This window comes from Henckelia pumila, chromosome 2 (genome assembly GCF_033568475.1).
Source record: "Henckelia pumila isolate YLH828 chromosome 2, ASM3356847v2, whole genome shotgun sequence".
In the NCBI taxonomy this organism is placed as follows: domain Eukaryota; kingdom Viridiplantae; phylum Streptophyta; class Magnoliopsida; order Lamiales; family Gesneriaceae; genus Henckelia; species Henckelia pumila.
Window position 1 is genome coordinate 146,965,668 of NC_133121.1, and position 26,315 is coordinate 146,991,982.

The 26,315-nt window shown below is 32.1% G+C and overlaps 2 protein-coding genes across 2 annotated transcripts; one reads left to right on the forward strand and one right to left on the reverse strand.

Annotated features, from left to right (window-relative positions):
• The first annotated feature begins 5,659 nt into the window (after positions 1 to 5,659).
• On the forward strand, positions 5,660 to 14,273 carry LOC140879533 (preprotein translocase subunit SCY2, chloroplastic). Its single transcript, XM_073283284.1, has 13 exons — positions 5,660 to 5,831; positions 6,064 to 6,585; positions 6,815 to 6,903; positions 9,168 to 9,247; positions 9,354 to 9,443; positions 9,994 to 10,085; positions 10,517 to 10,600; positions 11,330 to 11,471; positions 12,040 to 12,156; positions 12,567 to 12,696; positions 13,110 to 13,233; positions 13,311 to 13,417; positions 13,737 to 14,273. The coding sequence occupies exons 1-13, from the start codon at positions 5,786 to 5,788 to the stop codon at positions 13,824 to 13,826; spliced, it is 1,713 nt and encodes a 570-aa protein (XP_073139385.1). The 5' UTR covers positions 5,660 to 5,785; the 3' UTR covers positions 13,827 to 14,273.
• A 2,455-nt stretch (positions 14,274 to 16,728) lies between these two features.
• LOC140879532 (transcription factor BHLH42) lies at positions 16,729 to 26,050 on the reverse strand. The gene is made up of 8 exons (XM_073283282.1): positions 25,894 to 26,050; positions 25,370 to 25,630; positions 24,473 to 24,569; positions 23,614 to 23,628; positions 23,459 to 23,515; positions 18,268 to 18,682; positions 17,342 to 18,114; positions 16,729 to 16,936 (listed from the first exon to the last, which is right to left on the reverse strand). The coding sequence occupies exons 1-8, from the start codon at positions 25,998 to 26,000 to the stop codon at positions 16,859 to 16,861; spliced, it is 1,803 nt and encodes a 600-aa protein (XP_073139383.1). The 5' UTR covers positions 26,001 to 26,050; the 3' UTR covers positions 16,729 to 16,858.
• Between the last annotated feature and the right edge of the window lie 265 nt (positions 26,051 to 26,315).

The window sequence follows — 26,315 nt, forward strand, 5'->3', positions numbered from 1 at the left end:
TATAATAAGTTTTCCAAGAGAACATGATTTACATTGAAACTTATTATTCTGAAAGATCTTCTGGTCTTTCAATGGATGACCATGCGTATTTTCAATAATTCTTCGCATCATTATTGAACCAGGATGTCCCAATCGATCATGCCAATTGATTAATATTGAAGAACTATTAACCACCATATTTGATTCGATTGGCCTTATATGTGTATAATGCAATCCAGTAGGGAGCATTGATAATTTTTCAACCACATATTTCTTTCCTGATTTATATGTGTTAAGACACATATATTTCTGATTTCCATCAGTTATCGTCTCAGTATCACATCCATGAGAATATATGTCATTAAAACTCAACAAATTTCTTTTCGATTGTGGTGAATATAAAGCATCATTTATCAGAAATTGTGTACCATTTGGTAACAAAAATTGTGCTTTACCACAACCTTCAATCAAGTCTACAGGACCTGATATTGTATTCACCATTGTTTTTGTTGGTTTTATTTCCAAGAAATATCTTTCATCTCGCAGAATAGTGTGCGTTGTACCACTATCCGGTATGCAAATTTCAATGATATTATTTCCATGTTTGCTCATAGCATTTTTCATATCAAACTTCAAAAAAATGCAATAAAAAAAAATTAAGTACAATACAAATGCAAAATATAACATGCTTTATAATACAAGAATGCATGAAAAATACAAATTTGTTACAATCTAGTTTCACCAATCTTTAATCAATATCTTCAAAATCATTCAAAAAATCTGCAGCATTGAAACTAGTTGAACCAATTAAATGGTCATTATTTTCAACAAAATTGGTCTCTTTTCCTTTCCCCTTTGTCGATTCTTTATAGAGCTTACATAGGTTCTCAGGGGTTCAACAAATATGTGACCAATGTCCTGGAGTGCCACATCTATAACAAACACTCTCAGTTCTTTTTGAGTGATTTTCATTTTCACTCGTATTTTCATGCTGTATTTTTGGTGGGTGGTTCGTGACGTTCTTTTGAGATGAGTTATTGAAGTAACTATCTCGATTGTTTTCATATCCACGGCCGCGACCACGACTGCGATCATTTTTACGTCCACGTCCACGTCCACGCCCACGTCCTCGACCTCGTCCACGACCAAAATCTGGTCTATGCCTTTGATTTTGATTTTTATTTTTTATTATGACATTTGCTTCAGGAAATGCCGTTGATCCAGTGGGTCGGGATTGATGATTTCTTATTAACAATTCGTTGTTTTTTTTCGCCACAAGAAGACATGCAATGAGTTCAGAATATCTCGTAAAACCACGCACTCTATACTGTTGCTGTAGAGTTAGCGTGAAAAGTGGAAAATGTTTTCTCAAGCATTTCCATCTCTGTGACTTCAAGTCCACAGAATTTTAATTGCGAGACTATTCGATACATCGCATAATTATAATCATTGAATTTTTTAAAGTCTTGGAATATCAACGTATTCCATTCATCACGGGCGGTCGGGAGTATCACTTCCCTTATATGCTCAAATCTTTCTTTCAACCCGTTTCATAAAATCATTGGGTCTTTTTCTGTGAGATACTCACATTTCAACCCTTCATCAAGATGTCGGCGTAAGAAAATCATTGCCTTTGATTAATCTTGTGAGGTTGATATATTAATTTCTTTGATGGTATCACTTACACCCAATGACTCAAGATGCATCTCAACATCAAGAGTCCATGGCATATAATTTTTTCCAGTGATATCGAGTGCAACGAATTCAAGCTTTGCCAAGTTTGACATGGTGGTACTAGAAAAATAACAATGCATTTTATTAGTTAATTTCTATTAGTATGATAATACAAAATAATGGAAGGACAAAAATTACAAGTGCGTATATAAATAGATAAAAAATCTGTGGTGGAAAATCGCCGGTGAGTACAAAACTCGTGAGCATGATGATCATAGTCGTTATGAAAAATAGCCTTAGAAAGGTCAAAAACTCCATCTTCTTCTTTTTCGAAAAAAACCGAGGAGAAATTATTTTGAGAGAGAATGAATTTGGTGTGATTGAAAATGAGTTTGAGTGAACATATTTATAGGGCAAAAACTAGCCGTTTGTGATCATTGGGGGTAAGGAAAAAAAATCGAGTATGTGTTGAATAAAAATTTGTGATAATGATGCAATGCATATAATGATAATCATAATTAAATAATTATGTATATCATATCACATTATTATAAGGTCGGTGTCGTAGACAGCCTTTTATATAATATTGTGAAATTATACTAATATAGTTAGTATAAAGTCAGGTATAGTATATCATATCACATTATTATAAGATCGGTGTCATAGACAGCCTTTTATATAATAACATGAAATTATACAAATATGATTATATTGTTTAAAAACCTTAGAGGCTTTTATACTTGTCGTGGTTTTTATACTTGTCGTATCCCTTACCGGGAGTGTGGGATGTCGTCTTAACATCCTCCCAGGATTTATAACAAGTTTTTGAAATTCATAACATGATATTATATATTAATATATACACAATAAAAATATATAAACAGTAAAATAAAAATTCTTACTTGTTGAATATTTTTGTCTTCTTCATGTATTTTGGAGCGTTGAAAATTATAGAGAACCTTCGAGCGATCGTGCTGATAACATGTTGTGAAAAAGTAAAAATTTATGGTAAAAAATAAAAACTCCAAAACTCAAAATATATCAAACTCTACACTTTATAATATTTTTCTCTCAATTCAATTGTATTTTTCATCACAAATGAAGACCTATTTATAGATCCACATTTAAGATTAGTCCAAAAATTAAAACATCATCATCTACATCATCACACACTAATTTTTCACATTTTGCAACTCAATATTCAACATTCAACATTCAATATTCAATATTCAACATAATAATAATAATATATTTTTCAAAAATTTGAAAATTAGTACACATCTATATGTCATTTATAAAAATTTTCATGCATATGTGGATACAAAGAATACATGTAATTTATAAAAAAATTTATGTAGACGTGGATACAAAAAAATTAACTAAAGTAAAAATTAGTTATTAACATTCGATCAAATTTCATATTTTGAATAAAAAATTTGTGAGTTATTAATAACATTTAAGAAAATTTTAACATATATATGTATATATAAATATATGAACACGAAAAATATTAATATTAACATCATATCAAATTTTCAATTTAAAACAAAAAGTAGTATATTATAATAAATAGAAAAGTTTTAATAAGTGATAACATTTAATCAAATATAGAACTGAAAATTTTTATATTATCATATATATCATATTTATAAATGTTCACGATATGTAGACACAAAAATTAACTAAAATAAAAAGTTAATTATAACATTTGATCAAATTTCAAATTATGAACCAAAATTCAGAATATCATTATAGATAGAATTTATGGATATTCACATGTATATATATACTAAATATATATAAATTTAATATACTTCGGGTTATATTAACAAAATATAATAATAATAATTTCTTAAATACATGAGTTCCATTATATATGTTGTTTTGAAAAACAACCTTAATGAAATAAAATTTTGATTTGCATATATGACCTAATGAAAATGAAAAACAACAACATCAACTTCTTTTTCTCTTTGTATATCTCATATCAAATGTAAGATATATAGGTTTATAATTTATATTTTATTCAGTAATTTTGTTTACACAAATACATGCATATATATAGATCTGAAGAAAAAATTAGGTATATATAATTGAGATGAAAGAATATGATATAAATCTTATAACACGTTGGTATATTTTGAAAACTAATTAAATAACTATATATAATTAAGAGAATTTGTGGAAAAATAATCTCATTTTATTGGTATAAGTAATAAAAATAAGTTTATCAATGCTCAAATAAATTCTAAAACCAAATTTTATTATTCGATTAGGAACAATTGTTTGGTCTTCTCGACTTTGAATGTATCAAGACTCTGTTTTCGTCTTGAATTTCAATTGATTTGTGACTGATTTTAATTTAATAATTGGTAATTATGTTCTGAGATAAGTTGTTATCAATCATTAATTAAATTTGGATCACTGCATTGTATTTTCTCTTGATCTCGATTTTAAGTTTCTATATATGTTAACAAATTCAACTTATATATTTGATTATCATTTTTTCATTTTTTCTTTATTCATTTCATATCAAATGTAAAAGAAATAGGTTTATAATTTATATCTATTTAGTAATTTTATTTACAACAATACATGTCTATATTAAATATGAATAAAATAAAAAGCTTTTATACATTGTTTTTCAATGGTCACATAAAATTAAGCTTATCAATATTTCTATAACTTAATTTTAATGCGAATAAAACTTAAAACTATGCATAACACTTGTTAAACAATATGATGTTATTATGTGATCATTAGAACTACCGAGCTGAATGATATTTTAGAACTCTGCGACAACAATATTTTTAACATTTGTATTTTTTTTATCCTGGTCGCAATCTTTGTAAGTATCGACGCTAATTGTTTAATTATTTGATAAGATTTATTGATATTATTTTTAAGTGTTAAATAAAATAATTAAGCTAGATAATATAATTGTGCGAATATGTATTATTAATTATTATTATTAATGATTAAATTTAGAAATATATAGGTACCGTTTGGTACAAGTACAATAAGTACTTGTACAACTAATTCTATCCAATCCCACGTTCTTCTCGTCATATTATTTATTCATCTATTAATTATTTATTTTACATCAATCAAATCATTAATCATTTATCTTACATCAATCAAATCATTGAATTTAAAATACTATATTACCCTTATAAATAATATTATTCATATTTTATTTATTCTTAAAAAAGACAAAATGGTAATTTATATTTTTAATATAAAATTCAATCAATCAAATCAAATAAACTATAATATATCAATCAAATCAAATACTAAATTAACTATCATTTTCTATTTATTTTCTATTACATTATATTACTTATCCAAGTATTATTTATCTTATCCGAGGACAAAATGGTAAATATTCTAGCGGTAAAACCAAGTTAGTGTAACGAACCCGAGCCCACTTAACGAGCTTGAATATGAGCTTTCTAAACGAGCTAACGAGCCTGAAAAGGAGCTCGTTTAACGAGCCAAACTCGAGCCAGGCTTTATTAGTTCGATAAATGATCCGAGCCCGAGCCTACATATGTAATGAACGAGCCGAGCCGAGATTTATGATAAAAGCTCGGTTTGAGCCCGAGCCGAGCCCGAGCCTCCATTTATACCAAACGAGCCGAGCCCGAGCCTAATACTGTTCGGCTCGACTCATTTACATCCCTTTACAAAGCCAATGATTTTCGATTTAGACCAGTTCATTATCTTATTGTATTTTTTAATAACATTATATTATATATATATATATATATATATATATATATATATACAAATTTGATATTGTGAGCACCCATGATGTGCACTTATGTGTGCACCGCTGACGTGACATTCTCTACGTCCAATAGGTGAACGCCACATCAGCAGGTGCACAGATAAGTGCACATGATAGGTGCTCACAATATAAAAAATATATATATGTATTTATTTACTTGTTTTCTAAAACGAAAATAGCTCCAAGTCCACTAAAACTAAATGGGCTCCCCATTAGTGAAGCAAGAATTCGATATTTCGCAGGTTCAAAAACCTTGTGAGTTGTGACTAAGAAGACGAGCGCCAGTGAAGATAAGGTTGGTAGGTTGTTCTATCTTCCAAAACTGGGTTTTGCTTTACAGCTATGGCAGCTACTCTTCTCAGACCTCTACCCAATTTATACGCTCAAGGTTTGTCCTTTCCTTTTTTTTTTTTTTATTTGTTGATTTTACGATTTATACGTTCAAGGTTTGTCCTTTCCTTTTTTTTTTTTTTTTCTTTCTTGATTTTACGATTGTAGTTTTAAAGTCCCTGTACCTATTCTCAGTACTCTGTTGCTTGTGGCGCTAACCCACAGAGTTCTTGAGATTGCGTCGTTTCATATTTATTTGCTTAGTTTTCATGCCTTAGTTCCTATTGCAGGCGGGAAATCTTCCCAAAACTTTGATTTCCACAGTCAAAGATTATCAAGACATAGTTTTTCTCCGTTGGTATTGCCTTCCAAGTTAAGCGGAAGAGGGTCATGCTCAACAAGGAAGTATGATTTCTTGAGAGAGAATAAGGGACTTGTGCTATTTGATTGTCTATCAACGGGGCCATTAAATGTAAGGGCATCAGCCATAGAATCCATAAATCTTGAGCAGTTTATACCCAAGAAGGATGACGGGGAAAGGGTGGTTTTAAATGCTAATAATAATCTTGACAATTCGGAAGTTGTAGGGCCAAGGCCTGAGGCGTTTAGGAATAGGTTTTTGAACTTTGTACAGTTTGGTTCCATAATTAACGATGCTGCGGAATCTTTTTTCAAGAGCGAGATAAGAAGGAGGCTGTTTGTGACTGCTGTCTTGATTGTGATCAGTCGTCTCGGATACTTTATTCCCTTACCGGGGTTTGATAGAAGGTTGATGCCAGAGAATTATCTCAGCTTTGTCTCGGGTTCTGTTGGTGAGTGAGTTTTTATGTGTTTAATTTGGAATTTATGGCGCCAATTTGTAAATTTCATTTTTCCTCTTGTTTTAAGTTTTGTTTCACAGGCAATGCATGTGCCCACAGGTGAAAGCTTCTGTCTTGTTTTATCTCCAAATTTACTTATAAATTGGCTTGCTGTAGTTAATTATTATCATCCAGTATTCAAAATTTATTCTTTGAAATCCTGATCAACCTCTGTTACCAGATGAGCTCGGTGATTTGAGTCCGGAGCTGAAGCTCTCTCTTTTTCAGCTTGGAATCAGTCCTCAAATAGCAGCATCAATCCTTATGCAGGTGTAATCTCCATTCGCTTTTAGACTATGTATTACTGTTAGTGAACTTGTATTTATGTAGCTTTTTTAGAATTCCTTTGATGCATTGCGTGGCAGAGGGCTGATATTGGTTGTTTTGCGTGTTATTAGACAGCTTGGTTTAGTTAAACTACTTAGGGCTACCTTTTCGGATGCGTTTACATTCCAGTGGAGGCTTTTGTTTTGTCGTTGATGATTCACCACTCACCTTGTCGAGCGAGGATGTCTTGTTTGATCATTCATTTTGTGATCCGAGGCGACTTTAGCCATAGCTAATTCGTGGTTTTGAAAAATAATTTTCTAGCGATGCATGATAGAATAACATAACCTATAACAAATATATGGTTATTGGGGTTGTTTCTAGGGCCTTGATGGACCAATGACCTACAAATTGACTGGTACATATAGGTGAGAAGATTGTTCTGCACGGTAACTGTAAATCGAGAGGATTATCCATGTGCTAGTCATTTGTATCTTGGTTTTCTCCATGCTCCGATGTCAGGCATTGACAATGGTGCATAGGTGTTTTTGGATTGAGATTTTGGCTATTTCTAATTAAAATAGTTCAATTATACAAAATGAGCACCCTAATACAATGTGGGTGCAATCGAGGGTATATCTGGAGAGCAAAAGAGTTTGATTTCTAATATCACAAAGAGTTGTATTTCTATTGTGATGATACCATTGGCTCATCGGACACTTAATCTAACAGTAAATTGAAAAGAACCTAGACTTATATATAGAAGTAGATATCTGAAATAAATCTGTTTATTATTCATCATGCATGGGATAATTTATCTGATTTGAGCCTTTGAGCACCTTCAAAAAAATGCTTGGGGCGATAAAATTGCTGCTTTGAATTTCTCTCGTGGACATCATGAGGGATTTCTTGTGGGATTGACCTGGTGGGGAGAAACATTGCCACTTAGTCACGTGGAATCAAGTATGCAAACCGAAGGAGAAAGGAGGTTTGGGTGTTGGTAATATTTGTTTGAGGAATAGGGCCCTACATGGGAAATGGTGGTGGACATTCTACAGTGAGAGAGAGTCTTTGCGGAAAAGGATTGTGGTAAGTAAATATGGTTTACAAGAGAACGGTTAGGATGCGGGTTTAGCTAGGAACGAGTCGTTTAGGAGTCCTTGGAAATTTATTTCGAAGACATACTCTGCTTTTCTCCCGTCAGTGAAGGTGGTGGTTAAAGGGGGAAATAAGATCAGATTTTGGGAGGATAGGTGGTGGGGGATTCTTCCTTCAGGAACTGTATAAATCTTTATTCCATAGTTCATTGGTTCATAATAAGCCTATCTCTTCCTTTTTCCGGTCAGACTCATCTAACAACTCTCAAAATCGTTCTTGGAATTTGTTATTTCATTGGGATTTGAGGGATGTTGAGGTGTTAGGGTTGAGTGCGCTGTTGGAATTTTTAGACAGGGTTAGTTTGATCGAGGGAGCGAATGATATTAGGAAATGGGTGTGGGATTCTTCAGCGCTATTCTCGGTAAAATCGTTTTTCATCCTTCTTTCCAGACATCATTTCTCCGTAATTTTCTCTTTATCCTATTATCTGGAAAGCGTCAATTCCGTCTAAGGAGCAAGTTTTCTCGTGGACCGCTGTGCTTGGAAAACTACCGAATTGTGAGATGATGCAAAAAGGGTATCCCTCTTGTTCACTATGCCCAAGTTGGTGTGTGTTGTGTAGGCAAAAGGTGGAGACTCGAGATCATTTGCTCATTCACTGCACTTTTATGAGAATTCTATGGTTCAGAGCTTTGGAGGAGTTGGGCTTGGTATATGTGAGGGGCTTATTTGAAGCAAATCTGGGTGGTAATCTGGGCAAGAGGGATAAAATCTTGTGGACTGTTATTTCATTGTATTTGTTAGATGGTTAGGTACTCTGGTTGGAGAGAAACATGAGAATTTTCGATAATGGAGAAGAACCGGTTGCTGATTGCTGGGATAAGATAAAATTTACGGTTTCGTTTTGGATTTCGAAGATGGAGGAGTTCAGAAACTTTTCGGTTCAGATTTGTATAGGGAAATGAAGTCTTGTATTATGCTAAGTTGACTCTGGTTTTTATCTCTTCTTGTGTGGACCTTTGGTCCACCTTTTGTAATTAGAACCTTTTATATCTTAATGAATATATTTAGTTTCCTATGTATAAAAAAAGCTCTCTTGTGAACTTTCACCTCTTTGTAATGGGCTATAATCTCCGATGTGATGCTTATTGGCATGAATTCTTGTTCAGGTGCTTTGCCACGTTGTTCCTTCCTTAGTGAAGCTGCGGAAAGAAGGCTTAGATGGTCATGAGAAGATCAAGAGTTATATGTGTGTCTAGTTACTATTTCAAGCAGTGAGACATCCTTAGTTAATATTTTCTATGTTAAGTTCTTTTTCCATCACATACAAAAGCTCTCATGTTCATGTATTGCAGATGGTGGATCTCCCTTGGCTTTGCAATAGTGGAGGCCCTTGTACTTTCTTGTTATTCCCTTCCCTATTCTATTTATGCCGCCAGTCACAGGTAATTATGGCCGAAAAATTCTCTTCATAGTTAACCCTTCTTCCAAGTGCTGATATGGGTTATATTTTTCAAAAGTTTAAGCAGGTCTTATGTAGTTGTTTTTGAGTGTGATGGTATGTAGTTGCTGCTGCATCTATGTTTATCTGTTATTCTTTATTGCATGGTTCAGTTAACTGGCATAGTATTGAAATGAAGTCAATCTTATATTGTTTGGACTTCATTGACATACATGGCATATATTTGGATATGCTGATTGCTGCATGTGCAAAATTGAGTGCTATGTGCTTATGAGTGTCAACTCTAGGACTTGGTTTAATATGTTGAAATTCATTTAGGAATGAGTTTTACTTTTGAAGTTCCAGCTGTGGTCAATCCTTGTGGATTGTGCTAAATTTTCCGTTCATGTTTTTATGCCTTCATTCTTGATCCATGCATGCGCATTGTAGAGTGTTTTGAGGAGGTACTTCTTTTGCAATTTTGTTGACCCACTTCGGATTCTGTTTGACGATCATAAATAAATTGGGTTTGGCATATTATATTTTATTTGCAGGGTAAAGCACGTGATCTTCACTACTTGGTTTCTAGTGTGTGGAGCAATGACAATGACTTGGATTTGTGACAAGATAACAGAGTCTGGATTTGGTACTTTTATATCTTGTCTTCTTGGGTCTTTGGCTATTTGCAAAAATGACATTTGTTTTCCGGAATAATATCTACCTGTTTGTTCTGTGTTTATTATTTAGAATTGAATCTTAGAATTTCCGTAGTTATAGTGTTAGCCAATTACGGCGGCACTTGGCACTTGGCACCCAATATCCGTTTTTAAATAAGGGACTAAAATGACACTTGATCAGGTGTTACATGGCCTAAAGACAGTATACACAGGCACTTGTGTATCTTGAGACTATTGACTGGAATCAGTAAAAGAAGAAATGGCGAAATGAATTGAATGTTTTGTTTCTTAATTAATTAAAACATGATCAAATGTAGTTTTTTAGATCTTAATTTTAGAGTTTTTCTTTTGCTGTCACTTTTTGCTGAATATGGCAACCCTTTTTGCTACGTTTTGGCAGGTCAAGGATCATCTTTGATTATATGTGTCAGCATTTTGACTGGATATACGGATACATTGTATAAGATGCTAACTCAGCTCTCTGGTGAGTGGAAATAACACTATCTATTTATCTCTAATGTGTAATCAGACATCATATGCATATCATATGCGCATCATATCATATCATAATTCGTTCTGGCAGTAACGCCACACCACATTTATGAAATTCTCTTAATTATTTTTTGATAAAGATACATTATATGGTTCTGATTGATGATTATGGAAAACATGATATTCTAGTTCTGGAGATGTGATTATCTGGATTACTTTTTCCAAGCTACATGGATGAGAACTAAACTCCTTGTGACAGTAAATTTCTTCTCACTTTCAGAATAATTAAATAATTCATTTGTTTCCGCCTGTCTTCTCATTCTAGCTGTTGAAATTTCGCAAAGTTTCATTTTTGATCGCCTATGAGTACTTTATCAATAAATAAATATCAAATTAGCGCAGTACCTAACTGAAATATTTGTTCTTAAACTAGAAATGCTGCAACATTGCTTGAACTTTTGTCATATCACTCTGAATTTCACTGTAGACCATATGTGAAGCTTGTGTTTTCCTTATCATGAAGCCTTTTCCTTGCACCTCCACCACATATCACTTAAGTTTTGATATGGTGATTCTAGGAAGGGCATGCATCCTCATGTTACTTTTTCCTGAACAATTATATGTCTTCTAAAACACCTCAGACAACATGGTTCCGCAGTCTGTCATATCTTCGAGATAATAAAAGTATTACTTTCATATCTGGGTTTCAACCCAATTGCAGGAAGCTCTGTGAGCTGGTGGCCTTACGTACTTGCAGTATTAGGTGTCTTCACCGTAGTCACTATGTGGGCGGTGGTTGTTACTGAGGGTTGCCGGAAGATCAAGCTGCAGTACTATGGTTTTAAACTTGCTTCTGCTGCCAGGTGAACGACTGCCGGATGATTTACATTCATTTTCTCCATTTGGGATAATAAAAGTGTGAGCTTATCTTACAAACTCATAGACAACAAAAATTCTTGAATCAAGCACCTTGATCTTGAATTGATGATGATCAATAATTCACTTTTATAGCAATAATGGAGTGGTGATGTTCTTTTTGTTAAAAGAAAAAAGAAAATAATTGTTGTCTAGAGTTCCCAAAACTCATCAAAAGAACCCTCGAGCTTTTCCCAGGCATGGTGACAATCAAGGACTTTTCAGCAATTTAGAGTTTAATTTTTGCAAGTTTTGGGAGGTCATTTCAACCTACCTATACAGGCATTACCCCCATGATAGATCTAAGGGTCCTAATTTATCAATACACGCATGGTCCACTAAAAAATAATGGATCCCACATTTATTGATAAATGTCCACCGTTAGATCTACCTCAAGGCAGTGCCTGTATAGGTAGGATCTAACTTACCGGGGAAGGGGTAATTTTTTGCTGCTTCATATTTTTGACATGTTGGTTAGGGCTTTGATCATCAAATGTATACTTCTGTTTCTGGCAGAGATGACTCTCCCATCACTGAGGTGGAGCCTTATATTCCATTCAACATCAATCCTTCTGGAATGCAGCCTGTTCTCACTACATCATATCTCTTGGCATTTCCAACCATTGTTGCAAGGTACTACTGATAGGAATTTTTACATTTTCTCTTTACTTATTTCTCAATTGCATGGATGTTGTTAGAAGGTAATTTCAAGGTTTTACTTGTCTAATCGTTAGTAGTTGGTCAAAATACTGCATGGGGTTGGATGATATATTCTGGCATTCATCTTGTAGTTTCCCTCTTCCCTTCTCTCATTTCCTTCTTATCTCTATGTGTCATTAGTGTTTGTCTTTTTGTGGATGCTGGACTTGCTTTCAAGTTCACTGATTTTCCGCTCCCGTTCACCTATCATTAATTGTCATTTATTTGGCCATGTTTGTAAACACTAGACTGCACTTCTAATTTTTTTTACCTCATTGATTATTGTCAAGGTCTATTATGAGCCTTCAGCTATGAAGTCTAACTAACATATGAATTTTGATCAGTGTTCTTGGTTCACGCTTTTGGGAAAATGTGAAAGATATCCTGAATCCCGACACACCTCGCGGTGCAGAACCATGGGTTTACTATTCAATTTATGCATTTTTTGTGTTCCTGTTCAACATATTTGACATCGTAAGGATTTTCCTCTTTTCAGCTTGAGTTTGTTTCCCTCTTCTCGTTAAAGTGCTGGTTACATGATTGCTATCCTTCCTAGGCATTTACACACGAGAGTAAACTCCATCATGTCAAAGTTTGTTATTTTGAGCGAATTAAACAAATTTACTTGTGTTTCAGATATTATTAATTATCGCGTCTCCTTTATGTGATTCTTGCGGACCCAAAAAATTAACTATGGAGCATATTTGCACTTATTTCTCTGATTTCTTGTGAACTTAATTTTCCTCTGAAAGAACTAACCATGTTGCTACCTTTTTCCTGGAAGTAATCACTCATCTCACGAAAGTGAATTGGTATATCTTGCTAGAGTCCCTATGGCATGCTGATGAGGTTTTTCTACCGAGTGTTCATTAACTTTTCTTATCTAGGCGAATATGCCGAAAGAAATTGCTGATTATCTGAATAAGATGGGTGCCAGAATTCCAAATATAAAGCCCGGAAAAGCCACCATTGAGTATTTGACTAAAATCCAAGCTTCAACACGTTTCTGGGGTATTTCTCGTATACCTTATCCACCTCTCTGTATGTTTGTTATTTGGATTTTCTAATTATGACCGTTCTTTGTGCAGGAGGTCTGTTGCTAAGTGTTTTAGCAACTTCTTCGTCCATTCTTGATCATTATTTACGACGTGTTAATGAAGGTTTCTCCATAGGGTTCACTTCTATTCTAATAATTGTAAGTCTTATCAACTTTAGCATTTTGTTGACACGGTTTTCGGTAACTTCGTCCAACATTCGAGATCATTGTTTACGCATATCATTTATTTTTCCATTGTTGGGATTCAAATCATTTCTACTTCATTTCTGACTTTCTGTTCACAACCATTGAATGGTAACGTCACCAACAAATCATGCCCTCCGGAACAGCAATTCATGAACTCTTCGCACACATCCTCAAAGCTTCCTTTTCATTTCTTGATCATTCATGAAAACACGAAGGCATTGCCAGTTTTCCTCTTGACCTAGTTGTATGTTGTTTCTGTTGGTGTCTCCAGGTGGGTTCAATAATTGAATTGAGAAGATCCTATCAAGCCTACAATGTAATGCCTAATCTCAGTAAAGCATTGAGGCGCTATGGGCTGTGACCAGTTCAACAGCGATTCTGAAGCTCAACTGTCGGTTGCTATCCTTCCTGTTAAACGGGCGAAATCCATCAATCTCGGATCAAAGGAACCATGCCCATTAGTTTGTCAGCATGACAGGAAGCCTGGTTTGGAGACTGGAATCATTGTAGTGTGTTCTTGTAAACTTCCTGGTTTACAGAATACCCTGACTTAACATTCACTGGAAGAAGGCTTCTTCTGCGACAAATCATTATAATCATCCGGGGTCTTTTTGTTTTTGTTTTTGTTTTTAATAATGGGCGATTGGTATTTAAATCTTGTATTATTATTTCGAGCTTGTAAATGACATGTTACCAACAAAGTGACAATGGGCGGTCGGTATCTGAGGATTGGAATATTTTTCAAGCTGTACTGACCTGTTACTAAAAGATTTTATAGGTAAAAGAAATTAAAAAGATTTTTAGATTACTATTCTATAAAAAAATTTCGTTTAACTTACCTTTTTTTTAAAAAAAAAAAAATTCTAAAAACATAGGAAAACATGTTTCAGTTTTTATAGAACCATTTTTTGAAAAGTTTTACAAAAATTGTATGCAAACACAAATTTAAATTTTTTAACGCCAAAAATATTTTAAGGCACTTGACCATTGATGATATTTGTAGGCAAAAGGTACGTATCTTCTTTTCGGATTCAACAATAATGCTAGCAATATTAACAGTGCAACCCCGAATTTTCGGATATAAATCCTCCGTTGTGCTCCATCCACAGCACTGGGTGCCGTGAGAGTTATTTATGGACTTTTTTAATTTTAGTCATTAGAAAATTAATTATGTTAACTTAAGTAATTTTAAATTCTTGTTAAATTAAAATTTTAAATAATAGTTAGATATACTCTTCTTCAAGCTTATCTTAACTTATGCGTAAAATTTTTAAATAATTATATATATACATCAAATTCTTTTTAATTTTTTGTAATATGAAAAATAATATATAAGAAATTATATTAACTTAAATTAATGATTTTACAATTAATATGATTATATTAAACTTTTACCTGTTAAAAAAATTACTTTGTATCATTTTTTTCCGAATTTGATGAGTATTGTTATTTTTTTACCAATGGTCAATAAATTTTTTAACAATAAATATAATTAATATGTTAACACTTACATTTAAATTTAGTACAATTCCATCATGCAATATCATTAATTAAATTCAGTATCATATTTCCATCAAAAATAAATAATTCATGCGTTTTGATATTTTATTTCAATTAACATTGTTAATATGTTATTCTTTCAAAAAGAAAGAAAACTACGTACTCAAGAATATGTATTGGATAAATCTTAATTAAAATTCACGACTTCAATAGAATATTTGATGATGATCAATTATATTGTGTCTACATTAAATAAGAATAAATATTATAAAAACATTATCACCACAATATATTTTTTTGGCTTAAGGTTTTTACACACCAAAAATTTTGTAGATATCATTAAAAGTTCATACCATAAATAATTTGATGAATTTGAATTGACTTCCGGTTGTTTGAAGACATTCATGAGGTATCGTAGGTTCTGAACAAGATACAAATAGTTCATCGTGTGTTCCAATGTTTTACGATAATTGTAAAAATCTAATATAATAATATTAATTGTAAAATCATTAATTTAAATTAATAGATTTAAATTTTATATATTATTTCATATTAAATAAATTAAAAAATAATTTGATATATATATATATATATAATTATTTAAAAATTTTACCCATTAATTAACACAAGAGTAATGCTAGATATACACCTCGGTGTACACCTTGGTTTACACCCTTCCTTATTAATTATAAAACTTTTTTTGAGAAACTAGATATTTATTTCTTATCATGGGTATTTTGCAATTAATAAGGAAAATTAGAAAAATTTTAAGTAAGGGTGTAAACCAAGGTGTACACTACAAGGTGTACATCTAGCATTTTTCTTAACACAAATTCGAAGAAGATTATATAAAATTATTATTTACATTTGAATTTAACAAAAAATTAAAATTACTTAAGTTAACATAATTAATTTCTTAAATGCCTAAAATCAAGAAATATCCATAAATAAGTCCCACATCACCAAATACTGTGGAAGGAGCACAGTAGAGGATCTCTATCCCGAAATTTCTTAGTCGGTCTAACCGTTACAGTTTTGTCTAACTTTAAGGCATCGTTTGGTACACGATATTACTAATATATGTATAATTTATCTCATCCCATCTCACGTTTTTTTTTGTCATATTATTTATTTATTTATCTATCTATTAATTATTAATTTTACATCAATCAAATCATTAATAATTTATCTTACATCAATCAAATCATTGAATTTAAATTACTATATTTCCTCTTATATCTAATATTATTTATAATTTATTTATTATTAAAATGACAAAATGATCATTTAACATTTTTATATAAAATTTAATCAATCAAATCAAATAAACTATAATATATCAATCAAATCAAATACTATATTAACTATCATTTTTTATTATATTATATTAATTATTTATATATTACTTATACCATCACTCAAACCAAACGGTACTAAAGGTAGGCATTATCTTAAAAAATCATATGATTATTAATATGTTTGAGTTTGACGTGGAATAGTAATAGTAATTGATAAATAAATAATATTATGCTTGGTCTGAATGATTGAGTCTGAGATAAAAAGATAAATTATATTTTTAACCTTTTACATCTCGAGGTTACACAGTTTTCCAAATTTGACTCCATCGGTTTGAGCCGTTGCCAAGCTAAATTTATGGATGAATTAATTAAGTGCATGCCCCACAATGAATATTTCAAAACACTGTGTCCTATATATATATATGTCGTGAAACAATCCCAAACAAATTAAGTACTCCACAAGCGGCTAAATATCAGACAATGTGTATATATGGTAGTGTTTACATGCAACATTTACACATAAGGTATATATGCCAACAACATTAATTAAATTTCATGCACAAACGTACAATCTGTTTCTGTTGATGCATGTTAACTAGCCATCAATTATCTGGTTAATTGCCTTTTTAACCTCCACGATACTTGCCTTTTTCCCCTTCACATTATCTTCTATCTGAGAACAAATTCAAAGAAAAAAAAAAAGAAGCTATATTAAAGTACACCAACAAAGACATCATGAAAAATTTAGGGCTAATTGCATTCACACCCCCTGTGAAAAGTCTAAAAGGCATAAAACCCCCTAAGAAATATTAATAGGCTAATGCATCCCTCAGTTTTTTAAAATGTAACACATTTCACCCCTATGTTATACAAACTCGGACACATTTATACCCTCTTATAAGGGTTTTTATGCTAATTTTTTTTAAAACACAGGGTCTAACATGCTATTAATTTTACACAGAGCGTTTTATGTCTTTTAGACTTTTCACAGGGGTGTGAATGCAATTAGCCGGAAAAATTTATATATAAATTATGTTCAATCTGCATATTTAATAAAAATGAAAGGAAATAGTTATACCTTAGCTCTAATATCTGCTGCAAAAGCTCCATCAATGGCAGCCGATTGCATCGCCGTCACCTCAATTCCATACTTCCGAAGCACATGCAACACATCCAACAGCAACCCCTCCTTGTGCCGGCATTTGATCTCTACTAATGCATCACTCTCGATTATAGACACCTCTACTTGCACGACATTCTTCTTCTTTGCCGCCTCCCGCAGCTTACTGGACGACTCCCCTGCCCTCAGCATCACCCGGCCACCATTACCGCCATCGCCACCACTTCCATCCGCAAGCATAAGTACTTTCCGCTTACTATTATTCGACCTTTCTGCTTCCGTGTCCCGTGCATGCATCTCAAGCTCTTGGATTTTCATGCGCAACTGTTTCACATACTCTATAGTGTCTCCAAGGATGGAAGCTTTATCCATTTTCGTGATGAATGGCACGAGAGATCTTAGTATGATGAAGCGCTCGTTGAGTTTCTCTCGACGGCGTCGTTCGGCTAGAACGTGGTTGGCGCCCATGTGCTCGTCCTGCTGGCAGATGCTTCCACGGCTTTTAGACTTGATGTGGAGAAATGGGACGGTGAAGAGGATGTATTTAAGCATCCATTGGGAGACACCGCCGGAGAGGCGTCGATTGCTTGAGGCGGAGTATTTGGAGAAGGCGGAGGAAAGGGTGGAGAAGGAAGAGTTGGGCCACCGTCCCGGTTGGTTTTGGAGGATTGTGGAGACTGTTTGTGGATAATAAGTGTCTTCTTGTGTTAGCAAGTCAAATGAAGGAAAGTCTGCATTTCAACAATTAAATTATTATTAAGCCATGCAAAATATATTAAGATATATAGTAATTTCAAGAGTACGCAAACACATGCATGCACGTACAAACTGACAAAATAAGATGCAATGGTAATTAATATATAATGTGCATGGACGTTAATTACTTGGATGAGATTGGTGATCAGCACCAGAGGGAAATGGCCACCCGTGCACCGACTCATCGTCAAGCTCGCGGTGGTGGTCCGGTGGGAGAAGGTGGATATCGGAGAACTCCAAATTGTTCTTGGAGGCATCGTCAGGGGTTCCAAGCCGAATATCCTCGGATACATCAAGTAGCATCAACTGATCTCCTGTTGCATGAGTTGTGCCAGCCGGAGTTTCGGCGGCGGCGGCCTCGGGGCCTATATTGATTGGTTGATGGGAGGCAGATATGAAAGGAGTAGTTTGGGTGTGGGATATTATTGTAGGATAGTTAATGGAAGACGTTGAGTGGTCTGAGAGATCAGTTGGATTGGGATCCTTTTTAACCTCCCTGAAGAAGCTTTTTATTCGTTCGATTAATCCACGCTCTTCTTTAACCTGCATGCATGTGCTCATTTTTTTGTTAATTTCAACAAGGAATTTCATCCATTTATTTCATAACATGTATCAAATTGAGTAGCTAGCTAGGAAAAATGTATAATGGCAGTAACTCTAAAAATTTTAGTTTTTTTTTTATTTGTTATAGCATCAAATGCCGATTAATTAATATAGATTTTTCAAGGGCAAGTATGTTTGAATTGAGACATTCGAAATTAAGTTTTTTAAACAAATTTATTTAGTTTTTTGGACGTTTTTAAGCAGAAAAAATCGAATCCATTATTATTATAATATATTTAATTTGGATAAAAAAATTATAATAGATTTAACATCTCTTTGAAATCGAAGCTCTAGGGACGATGACCAGTCGAGGTTGGGTTTGTTCTACTGGGACTCAGATCCAACCCATTATAACTATTGTTGTATTCTTCCCCTTGCCCAAACAAAATCAATCCTCATTTTTCCACCCCAATTTGGGTGAGCTGGATTGACGCAAGATATCATTAAAAAATTTATAACCAAGCTCAAATAAATCTACATCTTCAATAATACATTATTATTATTATTATTATTATTATTATTATTATATTTATTATTATTATTATATATTTTCTAATGTTATATTAACGCTGATCTAGTTTGATTTTCTGGTGGTTTTGCACATTGGTTGTATAATATTGTATCACATGATTTTGTGAGTTTTTAATATATTGCATTAGTTTCAAAAAAAAAAAAAAGTATATACTATACTATTATATAAAATAAGAGGGCATCTTACTAATTAATTTGGTACGACCTAATTAAACAAATATGATTTTACATATAAATATCTCAAAGACCTAATTAAACAAATATGATTTTACATATAAATATCTCAAACACCATCATGATATTCACATATTTAGGGCAAAATGGTCATAAAAGTCTCCACTTTTTTCTATCACTCTTCTAATCACAATACTGTTTTCTCTCCCACGAAATGATCTCTCACCTTCCATTTTCTACATTTTGTTTATAATTTTTTACTCTATTTCATTTTTTTTCACTTTATTTCGTTTGTACTGATTATACAAATACAACCGTTGGTTGTCTCATGATTTTGCAAATATTGCAATGCAAAAATTATGTTTTCTTTATATTATATGTACACACATTGCGTGTGCCACAGTTAGTAGTGACGATGACCAGTCGGGGTTGGGTTTGTTCTACTGGGACTCAGATCCAACCCATTATAACTATTGTTGTATTCTTCCCCTTGCCCAAACCAAATCAATCCTCATTTTTCCACCCCAATTTGGGTAAGTTGGATTGACGCAAGATATCATTAAAAAATTTATACCCAAGCTCGAACAAATCTACATCTTCAATAATACATTATTATTATTATTATTATTATTATTATTATTATTATTATTATTATTATATATTTTCTAATGTTATATTAACGCTGATCTAGTTTGGTTTTCTGGTGGTTTTGCACATTGGTTGTATAATATTGTATCACATGATTTTGTGAGTTTTTAATATATTGCATTAGTTTCAAAAAAAAAAAAAGTCCATAATATACTATTATATAAAATAAGAGGGCATCTTACTAATTAATTTGGTCCGACCTAATTAAACAAATATAATTTTACATATAAATATCTCAAACATCATCATGATATTCACATATTTAGGGCAAAATGGTCATAAAAGTCTCCACTTTTTTCTATCACTCTTCTAATCACAATGTTGTTTTCTCTCCCACGAAATGATCTCTCACCTTCCATTTTCTACATTTTGTTTATAATTTTTTACTCTATTTCATTTTGTTTCACTTTATTTTGTTTGTACTGATTTTACAAATACAACAGTTGGTTGTCTCATGATTTTGCAAATATTGCAATGCAAAAATTATGTTTTCTTTATATTATGTGTACACACATTGCGTGTGCCACAGTTAGTAGTGACAATGACCAGTCGGGGTTGGGTTTGTTCTACTGGGACTCAGATCCAACTCATTATAACTATTGTTGTATTCTTCCCCTTGCCTAAACAAAATCAATCCTCATTTTTCCACCCCAATTTGGGTGAGTTGGATTGACGCAAGATATCATTAAAAAATTTATACCCAAGCTCGAATAAATCTACATCTTCAATAATACATTATTATTATTATTATTATTATTATTATTATTATTATTATTATTATTATTATTATTATTATTATTATTATATATTTTCTAATGTTATATTAACGCTGATCTAGTTTGGTTTTCTGGTGGTTTTGCACATTGGTTGTATAATATTGTATCACATGATTTTGTGAGTTTTTAATATATTGCATTAGTTTCAAAAAAAAAAAAAAAGTCTATACTATACTATTATATAAAATAAGAGGGCATCTTACTAATTAATTTGGTCCGACCTAATTAAACAAATATAATTTTACATATAAATATCTCCAACACCATCATGATATTCACATATTTAGGGCAAAATGGTCATAAAGGTCTCCACTTTTTTCTATCGCTCTTCTAATCACAATGCTGTTTTCTCTCCCACGAAATGATCTCTCACCTTCCATTTTCTACATTTTGTTTATAATTTTTTACTCTATTTAATTTTTTTTCACTTTATTTCGTTTGTACTGATTTTATAAATACAACAGTTGGCTCTCTCATTATTTTGCAAATATTTCAATGCAAAAATTATGTTTTCTTTATATTATATGTACACACAGTGCGTGTGCCACAGTTAGTAGTGACGATGACCAGTCGGGGTTGGGTTTGTTATACTGGGACTCAGATCCAACCCATTATAACTATTGTTGTATTCTTCCCCTTGCCCAAACAAAATCAATCCTCATTTTTCCACCCCAATTTGGGTAAGTTGGATTGACGCAAGATATCATTAAAAAATTTATACCCAAGCTCTAATAAATCTACATCTTCAATAATACATTATTATTATTATTATTATTATTATTATTATTATTATTATTATTATTATAATTATTATTATTATTATTATTATTATTATTATTATTATATTTTCTAATGTTATATTAACGCTGATCTAGTTTGGTTTTCTGGTGGTTTTGCACATTGGTTGTATAATATTGTATCACATGATTTTGTGAGTTTTTAATATATTACATTAGTTTCAAAAAAAAAAAAAAAAGTCTATACTATACATAAAATAAGAGGGCATCTTACTAATTAATTTGGTCCGACCTAATTAAACAAATATAATTTTACATATAAATATCTCAAACACCATCATGATATTCACATATTTAGGGCAAAATAGTCATAAAAGTCTCCACTTTTTTCTATCACTCTTCTAATCACAATGCTGTTTTCTCTCCCACGAAATGATCTCTCACCTTTCATTTTCTACATTTTGTTTATAATTTTTTACTCTATTTCATTTTGTTTCACTTTATTTTGTTTGTACTGATTTTACAAATACAACAGTTGGCTCTCTCATGATTTTGCAAATATTGCAATGCAAAAATTATGTTTTCTTTATATTATATATACACACATTGCGTGTGCCACAGTTAGTAGTGACGATGACCAGTCGGGGTTGGGTTTGTTCTACTGGGACTCAGATCCAACCCATTATAACTATTGTTGTATTCTTTTCCTTGCCCAAACAAAATCAATCCTTATTTTTCCACCCCAATTTGGGTGAGTTGGATTGACGCAAGATATCATTAAAAAATTTATACCCAAGCTCTAATAAATCTACATCTTCAATAATACATTATTATTATTATTATAATTATTATTATTATTATTATTATTATTATTATTATTATTATTATTATTATTATTATTATTATTATTATTATTATATATTTTCTAATGTTATATTAACGCTGATCTAGTTTGGTTTTCTGGTGGTTTTGCACATTGGTTGTATAATATTGTATCACATGATTTTGTGAGTTTTTAATATATTGCATTAGTTTCAAAAAAAAAAAAAAAGTCTATACTATACTATTATATAAAATAAGAGGGCATCTAACTAATTAATTTGGTCCGACCTAATTAAACAAATATAATTTTACATATAAATATCTCAAACATCATCATGATATTCACATATTTAGGGCAAAATGGTCATAAAAGTCTCCACTTTTTTCTATCACTCTTCTAATCACAATGTTGTTTTCTCTCCCACGAAATGATCTCTCACCTTCCATTTTCTACATTTTGTTTATAATTTTTTACTCTATTTCATTTTTTTTCACTTTATTTCGTTTGTACTGATTTTACAAATACAACAGTTGGCTCTCTCATGATTTTGCAAATATTGCAATGCAAAAATTATGTTTTCTTTATATTATATGTACACACATTGCGTGTGCCACAGTTAGTAATATACGTAATCAACTTAGCACACTATGCATGTGTGATGTCACTATCGATTTAAATTTGCGTTTGTATCGATTTTAAATCATGCTAATCTTGGGTGTATATGAAATCCACTATATTTAGGTAGTGTTTGCAACTTCTAAAAATAAGTATTTCTTAACAAATTTATTAAGAAAAAAATTTCATAATCACTTATTTTTAGAGGTTGCAAACACTACCTAAATATAATTTGTCAGGAAAAAAAATTCATAATAATCACTTATTTTTAGAGATTGCAAACACTATCTTAATATATAGATCGATTATTTAACTTGATATATGTCTTTATTCTACATCGATCTACTATGTCATGTACTTCAAATATAATTAGAAACAAAACGAGTGACAAAGGAAATATACTTGGCAATACCATTTGTGTCGTTCCAAGTTCTACTACTCCATCCAGCAGAGGAATGCAAATCACAGTCTGATCACCAACATATAAATGTTACAATTTCCCATACAAAAAGAAATATATATAAATTAAAAAAATACCAAATATATTAATTTTAATGACTAATCTACCTGTATTTGGGCACTCTTGCAAATCAGCGATTGAGTTGGAACATGCAAAAGAGACAAAAATTTCCACACCATATTTAGCTAAGTTTTTTTCAAAAAATAATTATTTAGCTAATTAGCTTTTAAACAACGATCGTCACGAACTTAATCATCAGTCATCACGTCATGCAATTAATTCGATGCTATATTAAGGGCATTGTCCTAATATTTGATCAAATGATAATGTGGTATGGCCACATCAGATTTTTCATGTGGCCGGGCAATGCCCTATATTTGTAGGTTCGAATTAATAAATCACTCACCCGGTTGAATTCTTGTAAGTATACATATATATACAGGAAAAATAAGTTTTTTGGTCCATTAACTTTTCCGATGTGGGTTTTGGTACACTAACTTTGCATTTTACGTGTTTTTTGGTCCAACTGCATACGTGTCAACTTCTGATTGGTTCAAGATGATGACGTGGACCAATCAGAAGCTGACACATATGCAGTTGGACCAAAAAATACTGAAAATGTAAAGTTAATGAACCAAAACCCATATCGAAAAAGTTAATGGACCAAAATCCAAATGGGATAAAGTTATTGGACTAAAAAACTTATTTTCCCCATATATATATATATATGGACAATACACTAATACAAACTCAAAGATCTAAAATCGATTTGGACATGTATGTGATGTTAGTAAAAATATATAAACTCTACGTGGTCAAATTAAAATTATCATTGCTAGCATCTCATTAACAACCGGCTATGCACTCATGATCGAAGAAATTGATAAAAGAGATTAATGTAAATTAAATGGATATGTTGGATTATTAGCATGAAAATAAATAAAGGGTGGTATATAAGATATATACCTTTGCAAGAATAGCTCTAGAGAAGTTTCTGGGATCATCTTCATTTGCGCCTGAAAGCCATACGTGCTTCCCATCTGAGTATGCTCTTCCGGGTAGTCTAATTCAGAAAAAAGAACTTATTAATATTCTAAATCTTCTCGTTTAATTAATTAGTACTATTCGCATTTCAGAATAATTTATGTTACATATATATATATACAGTCCATGATCATTTGAATAAATTTTGGACGTGTCCATATATAAAATTAATTACTGGAGTGCAAATAACATTCGTTTCCACACCGTACGTGTATTTTGTTCGTTTCTAATCGCATTATATAATTGACACACCTACCGACTGCAAGAGTGAATTGAATTTAAGGACGACGAAATAAACAGCGCAAACTTTCAATATCATGCCCCTAAATTAGAGCACTATCCATTCATCACTTCCCCCTAATAAATATCATTACATCCCCAGATTAGAAAAATCGAATTTATGCATGAAATACTGGAAATTTTATTTTGGACCACTTCATTAACCATCGAGACATATATATATATGCATGCACTCAATAAATTAGCATTTCACAGTAACAAAAAGCTAGCTTTTTTGCTTCTTTTTTTCTTTGTTTTAAAATTTTTAGAAATTAACCTTTTCAATTTTTTTTTGCACATAGACGCATAGTAATAATATTTGAGAATGGTTACAATCCCTTGAGAAAATTAATTTAAGCTAGTTGCAGGTCTAAAGTTCCTATTATTTTCAATATGTGTGTGTGCACTATAACTTTTTTTGGTATTAATGCAAACTACTAGAGATGGAGTAGAATCTATTAGCTGAAGAAATCATTCATTAATAAATAACTGATGATGATATATTTAATTATTTAGTTTGAAATTTATTTAATTTCTTACCCCACCTCCGGAGGAAATGAGAAAGAAATACACATCAAATAGAACCATTCGGGTTCCGTCAAGTCCTCGGGGGACAACGCGGTGGATGGCCGCCGCGACTGGTGGTTTGTCTCACCGCCGGAGAGCAGTGACTCGTACAGTTCTTTAAGCTGCTGACTTCTCTGCAGCGACGCATCCTCCGTGCTGATCACTTCGGTCGGCTGCACTGTTTTTCTTGTTTTAATTGCTCCGTTGTAGTATCCATCACTCCACACTAGGATTCTTCAACATTTTCCAACCAAAAATTAAGTAAACATAGCATTTATTTGTTACATATATTTACGTACAGAATTCATAGGCCCTGAAACTATAATTTTTATTATACATGGAAAGAAAAGTAACAAATATTACACATCAACTGGAAAAAATTTCATGTGTAAATCATGATCAAATTAAGATATGTATATCTTCCCTCAAAAAAAATCTTTAGCTTTAATTAATATATATATATATTGCTGATTTGTGATTCTTGTGCATGCACTTACCCTTGTTGTGGATGGAGTTGCCAGAAAATACTGTACGTCCATTGAACTGCTTGAACAGCCGCCTGCAGCATGCTTTGCAGCCGGCTCCTCTGTGACGGAGCAGCCATTTCAGATCGAAGAGGCCGGCTAATGGGCGATTTTTCGGTGATAGGCCATGTTGATGAGTTACCAAGGAAATGAAGAATAAATGGCCAGATTAGGGTTTTGAAACATTAATTTAAGAAATACATTAGATAATAATAATTTAAAGTAATTTTTTTTTTGAAGGTATAATAATAATTTAAAGTTATAATAGGAAAGTATGGGAATATTGATGGGATGGGAGTTGTATTAGATTGAACGGTAGGTGACAACCGAATTAATGTTTACACGCTAGCCATATTCTTGTGGAATTGATTTACCTAAATTTCGTCGGTTATATG

Coding starts and splice junctions, on each gene's coding strand:
- LOC140879532 (XM_073283282.1), bottom strand. CDS start 26,000: ATGGCTGCTCCGTCACAGAGGAGCCGGCTGCAAAGCATGCTGCAGGCG. Junction 24,570..25,369: donor TCATTTCCTCCGGAGGTGGG/GTAAGAAATTAA, acceptor TTTCTGAATTAG/ACTACCCGGAAGAGCATACT. Junction 18,683..23,458: donor AACTTGGAACGACACAAATG/GTATTGCCAAGT, acceptor ACATGCATGCAG/GTTAAAGAAGAGCGTGGATT.
- LOC140879533 (XM_073283284.1), top strand. CDS start 5,786: ATGGCAGCTACTCTTCTCAGACCTCTACCCAATTTATACGCTCAAG. Junction 6,586..6,814: donor CTTTGTCTCGGGTTCTGTTG/GTGAGTGAGTTT, acceptor CTCTGTTACCAG/ATGAGCTCGGTGATTTGAGT. Junction 13,418..13,736: donor TCACTTCTATTCTAATAATT/GTAAGTCTTATC, acceptor TGGTGTCTCCAG/GTGGGTTCAATAATTGAATT.